Raw genomic sequence first — 13011 nt, forward strand, 5'->3', positions numbered from 1 at the left:
CAAACACATACGCACGCACGCAAACACACACACACACACACACACACACACACACACGCACACACACCCCTATCTGCAGTTAGCCTAGCTGTTAGCTGTAGTGTAGAACAACAACTGCCAGCAAACAACTCGTCGCGACAGCTTTATGGCTCTCTCTCTCCCCCTCACGCACACACAAGCTCTCTCGTGGCCATAGTGTTTCTGTGTGCTTTTCCAGGTTATTTTTCTGTGTGTCCGCTGTCGCTGTGTCGCAGTTTAAAATGTGCGCTGTTGTGTTGTGTGCGCTTCTCCTCGCTCCGGTCTCCTCAGTGCTCAGAGTGCTGTCACCTCAGCTCGACCAATCGAGAGCAGCAGCGCTGCTGGCCCCTCCCATAGGTTCCCAGAACTCAGTGTTAGTACTACCTCAAAAGCAGGGCCGAAAAAAGGTCCTGAGAACCTGGTCTGAAACCGTGCCGTACCGCGCTGTGCGCTGTGGAAACAAACCCAGAACTAAAAAAATAGGTTCAGGTTCTGGAAAGTTCTGGTTCCACCTTGCTAGTGGAAAAGGGGCCCTAGTGTTTAATAACGAGGCCAGCAGCAAGCAGCCGGCAGGGCACAACCGCACATGAAACCTGATGTTTCAAACATGTTCCCTCACAGACAATCCCATCCTCGTATCAACATATTAAACAAATATGAAAAGTTGAATGAAGTTGGATAGCTGATGCAGACCCAAACATATTTGTTTAGTTTCGCCGTTTTTAATATTTAAATGTTATGATGAAAGGCTCCACTTGCATCAGTTTTGTGCTTGCCTCGCCACTGTGTGGGTATGAAATCAGCTGAGCTCCGCACAGCTGAGGTCCATTTGCACAATTGCGTTGCGGGAGGGGAAAGAAAAGGGATGGGATTGGATTATTTTTTTCAGGCATTTCAATCATTAATGTGGGTCCAAAAATACCGTAATGACTCGTCGATACTCGTCGAGTCATTGAGTCGCCATCTCTGGCAATCATACAACGCCAGTCTGGGAAATAAATGACATAGACGCCCCTCCGGCGTATTACATTATGCATACCTGCATAAGGTTCTTTATGTGATAGATTTATTATTATATTTTGTGAAAGGCTTCTCTATGTGGTGTTATAACATAATTTAAACTGCCATTAATTCAGGCATTGCGACCATCACACATAGCTTATCTTAGCATAGCTGTTCTGATTTGCGGTGCTTTGTTGCACGATGCAATTTGAGATTATTATTTTTTTTTAATTATTTTTTAGGATTAAGGTCCAAACAATTACATGCCCATTTTTTAAACATCTTTCAAAATAATTGACCGAGACACATGATAATTCATTAGGCCATGCTTTGTTTTGGACCACGACACTTTATTTGAGCGGCAGCAGAGCGTGCCCATGGAAATTGGTCACCCAATTGAGATGGGGGGGGGGGGGGGGGGGGGGGCAACACAAAGGCAACACAATCATGACGAGATGTGCTGATTCATTCTTTGCTTCAGTAGCCTCACTAGCCTGTAAATGTGAATCAATTTATTTTCTTATCAATAATAAGAAGAGTACCTCAAAATGTGTTGTTTTTATGTGGAGCTTTAACCAGGCTTTTGTTGTTGTTGTGCCAAATGCAGTCTCTCAAGCCAGACTACAATCTTCGCATGCTATAGGGCAGGGGTAGGAAATTAGGTTTTGCCTAGGGCCAAGTTCTATCCAGGACTCGTTTTGGGGGCCCGGAGTGCGACGGCAGCGTTGTGATTTTTTATTATAGTTTTTTTGCGTTTTTTAACGTCAATTTATATACTGTAATATCTCAATTTAAATCAACATTAAAGACTATATTCACCCCCCAGCCCGGTTCTTTCCCGGCCTCCTTATGCTCTCTCTCTGCATTACTTTGAATAGTGATTGGCATGGGCCATGGGCGGTGATAATGTTGGTTGGCACAGTTGGGTCACCACCACCACCACACACCCAGAGAGGCAGAGAACGGATCAAAATAAAATGCATATGTGGCATAAAACGTAGGCTACTGTACTGGGCATAATCAACTGTTGCTGTTTTTTCTTTCTTTTTGTTCAGACTGCCTTACAAGTATGCTTACATTTGTGATACAGGGAACAAATCAAAATGTAAGCTAATAAGGGGCATAGTAAACTCAACTGTAACTCATTATAATTACAATTTTAATTACAATTTTAATGATTTTACATAGGCCTACTGATATTCTCATAACTACCCTCTTCTGCCAGAAGTAGGCTACAAAGTATACATAAGCATGAGATTCATAGTTTGCAGATCTTAAAGCTCCGGCACGACGCATAAACTTGTGAGTTTGACTTTGGAGATTAAATATATTTCTATCTTTTCATACCCACATCAATAACACCATCCGGTCAGCCTACTTTCACCTCCGCAACATCAACCGCCTCCGCCCTTCACTCACCCCCAACAACACTGCCATCCTAGTCCTTTCTCTGGTCATCTCCCGCCTCGATTACTGCAACTCCCTTCTCTTCGGTCTCCCCCACAAACTCCTCCATAAAATCCAACTGGTCCAGAACGCTGCAGCCCGCATCATCACCAAAACCCCTGCCATCTCCCACATCACCCCCGTTCTTCACCAACTCCACTGGCTACCCATCAAATACCGCATAGACTACAAGATCCTCCTCAACACATTCAATGCCATCCATAACCTCTCCCCCCCTTACCTGTCTGATCTCATCCATATCAACACTCCCACCCGGTCACTCAGGTCTGCCTCCTCCACCAACCTCACTGTTCCCCCAGCTCGTTTGTCCACCATGGGGGGTAGAGCTTTCAGCCGCTCTGCCCCTCGCCTCTGGAACAGCCTTCCCCCCGACATCCGAAACATGGACTCACTCCCCACCTTCAAATCCCACCTCAAAACTCACCTTTTCAGACAAGCCTACTCCCACCTTGAGTAGAAGTCTGCTGCAGGCCTTTTGTGTGTTTTTTAAACTTGCTGTATTTTTAAACTTGCTTTATTGTTTTGTATTTTTCTGTTTTGTTAGGCGACCTTGAGTGACCTGAAAGGCGCCATATAAATAAAATGTATTATTATTATTATTATTATATTCTGTGTGCGTCGGAGAATTGCTAATAGAGGGAGCTAAAACATTTTGCCTAATCTGCAGCTAGTTAACAAGATAAATTGCACACTATAGACAAGATAAATGAAGAGGAATTGGAAACAGTGAAAACAGGCAGTGTTTTAGAGGAATATGGACGGTAAACGATGTGTTTTTTTCATCCTACCTTCCTATCAATGCAAAGCCGTTTTGAAGTTACACAAAGGATTTGCCGTGACATTTTGGCTGCTTGCTTGCAAAGAATATAATTTTGATTGCAAGATGATCCATTCAAGCATGGATAGCAGCACCTTCAGAATATTTCCACACAAAAAATGTGACGAGGTCTGTGTGCTGCAAGCAACCTGCCTGCCTGTGTGCATGACTACTACTACTGCTGCTGCTGATTGTCTGTGGAGCCTGGTGACGCGAGGTTAGATTGTCTGCTCTGCTCGCTCCTTCTGATATAATTAAGTCTAAGCATCAGATCCTTCAAGTGGGAATTGATCTATTTGGACATTATAGCCATAATAGCATATATGTGGTACTGTTAGTCCAATATTGAGAAGAAGAAAAAAATATATAATCTCGCAGGCCGCCTATTGCCGACCCCTGCTATAGAGCGTCGCAGTCCCGCCCCCTTTCAGAACGACGAGTGGCCCAGGAAATTATTCTTTATTCATTTTCTCCATAGGCTTTTCAAAAAAGTATTTATATAAAGACGGTTACGCCACGGACAAAGCCAACTCGGATCGTGACAAATCATGACAACAAACACAATATTTTGTGCCGATCAAATAATTTGAAAGAAGAAAATGAAGGCAGGATACAACACTATTTGTTTTGTTTTTCTTCTTACTAATCATTTGATCGGCCCAAAACATTGTAATTATTGTCATGATTTGTCACGATCCGAGTTGGCTTTGTCCGTGGCGTAACCGCCTTTAAATAAATACTTTTTGAAAAGCCTATGGAGAAAATTAATCATTTCCTCGGCCACTCGTCGTTCTGAAAGGGGGCGGGACTGCGACGCTCTATAGGGTCTGTAATTACGCATCCTGAACCTGAGCTGTTTGTCATTTTCGTTGGGGAAAATATGGTTAAACAATAGCTTTACAATGTCTTTCTATTTACTTTTCTGCTAAGCAGAAAGCTATAATATATGTATCAAATAACTTGATTTACAATAGGAGGCAGACATCCGCAATAGTGTGCTGTATACTGGAAGTATTTGGAAATTGTGTGACAACAGTCTTTCTCGAGGCTGAGGACTATGCCAGGTGTAACCTAATTAATGTTGACACTGCCATAGAATTGATCTTTTTCACTGCAGCCATGACAAAACAAATAGTAGGGTAAACACAGGTTTCCTTCAATGAAATGAAAAATATTTATATCCGTGGTCTTAATGGAGATACAATTAACACTAGATGCCAAATTTTGTATGTCAAACGTCATCTTAATTACTTCATACAGAAAATGCTGCGGGTGCCCCCCACCCGGTTTCTTAATTGTATAAATCGAATTATTTAACTGAGTGACACGCATATACAGTAGCATGCCGCTTAGCAGGAAAATAGCTGATCTACAAGCTCATGCTCAAAGATGCATTGTGACCTCCTAGTTTGACTGTTTTTGCCTGAGATTTGGTGTTGAGGGAAAAAGAAGCGGGCCTATTCAGCCCTGCGGAACCCTGGTCAACAAAGTGTATACAGTAGGGTCTACCGCGGTTAAGTGCTTGAAAATGCTTCAAATGTTATTGTATTTTTCTGTCCTTAGATTAGAGTTTGATAAATTGCACAATTTATCAAACTCGAATTTAAGGACTCGAGGCTTTTGAAATGAAATGCATCATATCATGTCGTCTGCATGCGGAAATTGTTGCTGCGAATTTCACCACCTGAGGCGGATATGAGAGGGAGATGATGGCAGGATGGGATCTCAGAAAATGATTGCAAAAGGCAGATACTCGTTCTGAAATATCTGCTTATTTTTCTCCAGAGACAGCTGCAAGGCAACAGAAAAGACAATCAGAGAGAAATAAATTGATGTGTGTGTGCGTGCGTGCTTGCGTGCGTGCGTGTGGATGAAGAGAGAGCCAGACAGTATAATTAATTTATTGGTGTTAAATCGGCGTATCATTCTTTTCACAAAAGCTGCTCCCTTATCATGCCTGCAGTAATGGTGAAACAATGATGACCGCGTCAACATGAATGGGGAAATTAGAGACCGAATTGCATGCAGAATACGGGTGCGTTTCTGCCTCTCTCTGTCTTTGTTTGCCTTTTTTGACAGAGTTATGTTATTGCGCCTCATTTTAGGGTTCCACCACACTGCTCCTCCGCCCTCCCTCGGTAGCTTAGCTTCAGTTTGGCTGTCAAGCTGAAAAATAGGCTACTCTCACTCTCCTGACATAGTGCCCATAAATTAATCATATGGAAAAGACAGTTTCTCCTGTGGACCCACCGACAAGCAGATGGATAATGATTCCCTCAAACCTCCCCCTCCCCCCAACCTTCTGCAGTTGTCATCTTTTTATTATTATGAGTATTTCACCTCTGATAGGGAAGCGTATGTTGCAGTTATTGCGAAGGTCTTCAAGTTCATAATGAATACAATTACTGTCTAGCGTCCTTGAGGGGGTATTTACCACCTCTTCATTTGACATTTGCACATTTTCTTTTCTTTTTTTCGTCTTTAGTTTGGCTTTTTTTGCAAAAAGTGAAAGGTGAATCTGTGGGAAAAGAGCAACTGGCTCTCCAAAGCATAAGTAACACAAGGTAATTTTCTCGTGTTGTCAGAGTGATTGAGTCATTTGATTCCATTTCTATGTCAGCGTGTGCTGAGTGTAGGAGGCCGATCCGTAAGGGATGCCACAGATGGGCCATGGTGACTCGGCACAGCTGGCTCCCTACACACAAACCAAAGCGTGCCGATCAGGTTTCTGTGCACATCATTTGTCAAGTCTCCACACACAGTCATCCAGGCGCTATCAAGTGCTTAATCATTCTGTTAAAACACACAGCCAGCTCTTGTGGCTGGGGTCATTACATCAGGAAGATCACATTGAATTGCCTGATTTTGGTTGTTTATCATGTCGTGCATTTCAATTTACAATAGTAGATCTACAAACTCACAACATGTTGCAGCGGGTGGCTGATGATGCCCAAATAGTCCCCCCCAGCTATGAATCATCAGTCATATGTACACTTGACCACGTTACCATATTTTCACAACTTTTATGTAAGTGCAATTTTAGAATAGATGTAGACCTATTTGACAGTGCAGCAACATAATTGCCTTCCTTGATGCAATAACGAGCGTCAACGACCATCAGCTGGTTACAGTCACAGACACACACCTCCCCTCTGCAGTGTTGAAAGTCACTGTATGGAGTCTGTCTCATTTCTATCCAAAATCCATTGAATATGAGAATTACTGTGATTATGGTAAGCTCACACTTCATATCTCACCACACACACACACACACACACTCACTCACTCACTCACTCACTCACTCACTCACTCTCTAACCTGGGAGCTGACCACAGTCTCTTATGCCAATGAACAGCTCCAATATAGAGCGTCGCAGTCCCGCCCCCTTTCATGACGCCGCCAGGCCCAGGAAATAGTTTCCAATGCATTTTTCCCATAGACATTTCAAAACGTATTTATTTCAAGACCTTATAAGCGTCGTACAGAGCCAACTCTTGTCGTGACAAATCATGACAACAAACACAATATTTTGACCAAACAAATAATTACAAAGAAGAAAAACAACAAAAAAAGTGTTGTAACCTGCCGTTTTCTTCTTCTTTCTAATTATTTGTTCAGCCCGAAAAAATGTGTTTGTCATGATTTGTCACGACAAGAGTAGGCTTTGTCCACGGCGTAAACGTCTTTAAATAAATACTTTCTGAAAAGTCTATGAGGAAAATGAACAGATTTCTTTTCCGGATCTCTCGAGGGGACTGCGACGCTCTATTTTTCCAGATTGTTCTGACCGCCCAGGGAATCTAGCGTTCCGGTAACAAGCAAAGCGCGCTCCTCTTAACCTTTTAGGCCACCGATGCCCCAGCTTGTAATTAACATACAACGGATGTGTTGGTCAAATCACACAATCTGATTAGTTGATTTGTGTGTGGTAAATATAGCCATATATCATGTGTATGAACTTGAAGTCTGATGTCTTTGTACAGTCAGTTCTATGCCTCTACTCTGTTCTGTCCACACTGTGGATAGACTACTAGTCCAAGTGAAATCCACAACAACATTTAAGAGGAACTTCAATATCAGTGAGGCATAACTATGCATGAGAGGGTAGAGCAATGTCTCTGGGAAACACCACCTTAAAAGAATATGACACACATTGAGAATTTAAGAGCGCATGCACGCAAGCACAACAATAATAAACTTTGACTCACAAATATGAAAGAAGCACTGTGGTTGACCCTACTTTTTTCATTTGTCAGTGAGCTATCCACTCTCTGACCAGCTCAGTGGCCTTGTGGTAAGAGTGTCCACCCTGAGACTGGGTGGTCGGTGTTCGATCCCCGGCCGGGTCATACCAAAGACTCTAAAAATGGGACCCAGTGCCTGCGACATATAGCGCCATGTCCAGGGGGTGCACTTGTACATCAAGCTGCCTCACGCTACAGAAACAGGAGATAGGCTCCTGCCCTATGGGCCTCATGGCTCGGCAAGGCTACTTACTTATCCACTCACTCATTTACAACACAAGTCAAACTATACTGTACACCAGAAAAGCAGCACTGCATGTGTTTGCTACAGAGCTTCTGATGCAGATGTATGACCGTAACCTCAACTGTATCTGTGTCATTATAAGAAGCAGCAAAGGACGACAGGCAGAGATAATGAGCATAATGAGCGGCCAAAAAGATGGAAGAAATAAAATAAAGTTGCATAGCAACCGCCTTGTTTGCGCAGTGAGTCGGGATGACTTTCTTGTGGAAATTATTCTTGTGATGTTATCAAAGACTGTTTTAATTGGGACGTGTTTGTGATTTTCATGTTGCCATGTTTGGTAACCGTTTTATAAAAACGATAACCCACTTTGGCGGAGGGCCGAACGGCATCCCATAGCTCTGATATAAGGACAGTATTCCATGGCCTGGACTGGAGTGAGTTATTGCTTAATTATATCCTATTATTCATATATATTAGCCATAGGTGATTTGAGGAGTAGGTGCCAACCAAAATATTCAAAATGCACCCCAGGTATTCTAGCATCATCACCAGATGTGGTCAGAATGGCATCAATATTTATTTTGTGTGTGCATATATGTGTGGTAGACAAATTCCACCAATTTCAATCTGAAATTTTCAGCTACTTTGCCAGGATTGGCGACTGGATGGTCAGTCTCAAAATTAAAGTCGGTGCCAGTGTTTATAAGCACGTGCAGCACAATTGGGTTAAGTGGCTTACCCAGGGCTGTGTCAGTCGTGGAGTGCAGCTGTCAGGACATGAGGAAGCCACATGATTTGTGGTATTTTTTTGCTAAATTTACCACTCTAATATTGGGAGCAACAGTTCAGACATTAACCAACACCAAACTAAATATTTATTGTAATTTAAACAAAACTATGTCATCAGTATTAAGAACAGTTTACCAGTTGACCTTCTGTCTGTCTGTGTAATAAGTTGAGGGCCTATAGTAATGAGTTGTGTTTAATGAATCTTGATGGGCAAATGTTTCATTTTGCCATCCTAAAGTTACAAAAATGTGTGTATGCTCATGCTGTCAATAATCGTCAAAGAATTGCTATTTACAACGAGTCAAAAAACACAATCGGCCACAGATACTGTAATGACCGGGTGTGTTTACTACATCATATACACGTATAGGTACATTAATGTGATCTAAGCAACTGTCAGACTTTGATGACATGATTGCTATCATTTATTGACATCTGCGGTTATTGCTCTGGTATAATGACCTATTGAGTCCTGGGAATAAATTTATATTTCCCCTCAGCTTTGGTTAAGCACTGCGGCAGTCATGTGGGCATAAATTCTTTCTCCACTCTCCTGCCAAGGTCTGGAGATTCACTACATCACACTGAGCAATGAATCCAGTCTAATAATTAATGAATGCTAGGGGGCAGACAGAAATCGCCCTCTTTACGTGCCCCATGTCACTCCATGCATTGGGTATCTCCCTGAGTTTGAGGTTGGGTTGGTTATTTATGTGACACGAAACGAATAGATGAGGGGAGGGGGGGGGTCCCTGAAACAACATATTTTCAGTTGGGGGTCGGTGGCCGAATACAGATAATTCTGGGGGTCCTTGACATGAAATTGTTTGAGAACCACTGAGAAACATAGGATTTTACGAAAACTGTCACAATTTTGAAAACATTTGTAGAATCCGATCTCAGGTCTCCATGGGTTAGCATACACGACACCTGCACATAAGCAGGGATGAGCTCTGCGTTGACACTGTGAAAGCACTGGGGGTTGAAATTGATGTCTTTAGACCGTAGCACACCCATGGGTGCAGTTGTCTGGATTCCCTGTCGGAAATGTAGTAATCTGTGTGTGGGGTATGTCAGCTCCATTACAGATTACAGCAACACACATGTGTGCACGCACACTCACACACTCGCACAGTCGCACGCACACACATGTGCACACACACACTCTCCTTATGGATGGACAGATAGAGAACAGTATTCATCTTAATCAGTTCAATAGAGCAGTGTAAATTCACCCTTGTTCTGCATTGTATGAGTTCAGAGAATACAGCATTGTCAACACTTTGTTTAGAGTAGCAACAAGCAAGGACTTCAACAAAAAAAAACTAATCTAAAAACTAATCTTCAGATGCTATGGCATCGTACGACCTGCAGATGCCGGATATCCAGACTCATTTGGACGCTCCGGTTGTCTGCCAAATATTATATTGACTTTTCTGTCCCGCCAGCAAGTCTGAAACAAAATCTCAAAATCTCTTCTGCTACAATGTATTTGGCTTCATCATGTTTCAGAGAGCTGGTAAATTTGAGCTCGGTGATTTGTCAGGTCACCGGCAAATCTGGGCAGAAAAGTAATCGTTACACACTGATTTCAGTGATTGAATATTCATCACAGGGATAATGTAGTGCAGTTTAGAATGGCAGATGGCTGTACAGATTACAAAAGCAGAGCAGAAAATGAAATTAGATTTTTAACTCTTTAGTGTAAAATGAAACAAAAAATCTTGTTTAAAAAGAAAAAAAAAATCTGCCTAACGATTATGTCACTGGTGGACAGGTTTCTGAACTGCCCACAGCCCGCCTCCTATGAGACACAGACTGAGTAGAAAAAAATGGTGGTATTTTATCATGAACATTAGTGAGGACCAATTATATGAACATAAGTTGAAAAGTGGTGAAGTGTAAGTAAAAGTAGCACTACTGCAATGTACAGTAGAACTACTCCGTTACAAGTAGAAGTCCGGAATTCAAAATGTACTTGAGTAAAAGTACAAAGGTATTGGCATCAAAATGTACTTAAAAGTAGCAAAAGTAAAAAAGTACTGATTGTGTCCCGTTTCAAGGTTTCAAGTGTATAAAAATCGTTTGAAAATAGCAGATCTACAAGCTCACAAGGCGTTGCGATGAGATCGGCTATTTTCAAATGGTCATAATGTACAAATCTACAAAGTAACTAGTAACTAAAGTTTTCAAATAAATACAGTATAGTGCAGTAAAAGCCTCTGAGATGTAGTTGAGTAGAACTCAAGTAAAGTACAAATACCTCCAAATAGTAAGTACAGTATAAGTAAATGTACTTAGTTACTTTACCCTACTGCTTAGGATCCAGAACGCATCTTTGCTGTTTGTTTTTGTAGTTTTTTCAGCATGAAACACATTTTAATTAAATCAGTCTTTTCAGCAGTATTCATGCTTGAAATCGCTGATTAGTAATTACTGTGGTAAATTAATTGGTTTTATTGCTTCATCATAAAAGAGGGACAATAATTGAGAAAGGTTTTCACCATTCCACAGTGACGGCTCATAGAAATTAGTCTCTCGACACAGACTGACTGTGTCGAGAGACCAATATTTTTTTGACGATACATTGACATAACAACGCGTCATCAGAGCGGAGGGAGGGGCGTCAGCTGCGACTCCGCGGCTCCGCCCACCCCCCGGGGTAAGATTTGTGATTTGTGATTTGCTCTCGTTCACTGCAATGCAATTTGCGGCATTTTCAAAACAATATTGCGCAGAGTAGCGATTATCTAACGTATTTGCAATGCCATACGTTGAAAGATCTGTTGCCCGCGGACAAGTCACGTTACCTCCGCAAGTTAGATATTATCGGCATAGGTGTTTGCCGTATGTGATTAAGGATTGGAAAAAGTTGCATTGGCAGCCATAGAAAATTCTGCCCGGGGTAAAACACCGGATGTGATGTTTTTGGGCGTTCCTGTCTTGTTAAAAAACCGGCTGTGACGTTTTTGGGCGTTCCTGTCTTGTTTCGTGTCAGTGTATGGGTTCTCAAATTGTATAGAAATGGACAACATTCAAAACACTTAACAGATTGCCAAAAATGTCCTCGCCTCATCAAACCTGCCCAGAGGGGTTGCTGTCGTGCACCGCAACACCTGGTCGCAGGAGGTTTCCATTTAATCACGGGTACATTTATTTGGTGGCGTGGGTGGTATTTCCCTTGGCAGAGTATAGTTTCAGAGCCGTGAGAGTCCTATGGGTGCTGCTTAGTGACGGGCGTTGTTGGCACGTTGCCTCCAACTGCTGTACAGTATATTGAGACAAAGGACACGCACAAGAACATGTCACACTGACAGTGCTGTCGACCTGATCCACTGGAGAGGGGCTGCTGCATCACTGCCACTGCTTTCTAACAGTACGGTTTAAAGACCTAGTTAAATGAAAAATATGTTTTTCACACTTTTAGACCATATCCGTGGACGTCATATGGGCATACCTATGGATGCCAAAACAATGGGAACATTTACATTTTTGTGTATTTTTATAAAAATCCATTTTTAATTACTTCCTTTGAACGAAAACGTGATGCGTGATCATAGGCGATTTTTGGCTCTCCCCTCAAGGGAAGGGGGGGGGGGTGCACATATTTTTTTGGAGGATAATAGTATAATAATAGCCTGCAATATCTAGACATCTGTGATAACTCAATGGCTAAGTTATATCATTTGGAGCATACTATATGCTACGTCCAATAGCCTGGAGGGATGAGACGCTCTGATTGGTTCAAAAACACGGCTTTCTGTTTCAGAGTGAAACTTCAAAATAAAATGTCGTGCAGTGTGTTGCGCTCTGAAAATAGCTGATCTACAAGCTCTCAACGTGATGCACACTGACATGTTGTGAGCTTGTAGATCTGGTATTTTCAGCCTTAAAACTTACAATAAAGGCTTTTTCACTTCACTGGAACAGAGTGCCTTGGATCCTCTTCTTTATTTTCACAGAAACATAGGCATTTCAGAAAACTGTCAGAATTTAGAAGACATTTCTTTAATTTTGGCGTCAGGCCAGACTATGACTAAAAGGAAATAAAAACGAACCCTGGTTCTCTCTCTCTGTGTGTCTCTCTTCTCCCCAGGGACCAGTAACGGCTCCGTGCTGGTGTACAACCTCACCAGTGGTCTCCTCCACAAGGAGCTGAGCGTCCACTCATGTGAAGTCAGGTAAGAGCAGTGCTGGAGAAAAAAGTTAAAGTATCAATAGTGCAAAGTACTTTAGAACTACTTTGTTACAATTATAGGTCCGGTAATCAAAATGCACAAGTATTGATATCAGATTCAGAAGTACCACAAGTGGAAAGTACTCACTATTTCAATTTAAATTTCAAGATTTCAAATGTATACAAATATTTTGAAAATACAAGATCTACAAGCTCACAATGTGTCGCATTGTGAGCTTGTAGATTGGCT

The 13011-nt window shown here is 42.0% G+C and overlaps 1 protein-coding gene across 5 annotated transcripts in view; it reads left to right on the forward strand.

Annotated features, from left to right (window-relative positions):
- The window catches only part of wdr11 (WD repeat domain 11), a 126426-nt gene that overhangs the window by 50545 nt on the left and 62870 nt on the right, over positions 1-13011 (forward strand). For all 5 annotated transcript variants that reach the window (XM_083774578.1, XM_083774579.1, XM_083774580.1 and 2 more), the window contains one exon: positions 12681-12765. In XM_083774578.1, the coding sequence (XP_083630704.1) occupies positions 12681-12765 (85 nt within the window). The remainder of the gene's footprint in view (positions 1-12680; positions 12766-13011) is intronic.

Source organism: Protomyctophum parallelum, assembly GCF_964188405.1.
Source record: "Protomyctophum parallelum genome assembly, chromosome: 10".
Lineage (NCBI taxonomy): Eukaryota > Metazoa > Chordata > Actinopteri > Myctophiformes > Myctophidae > Protomyctophum > Protomyctophum parallelum.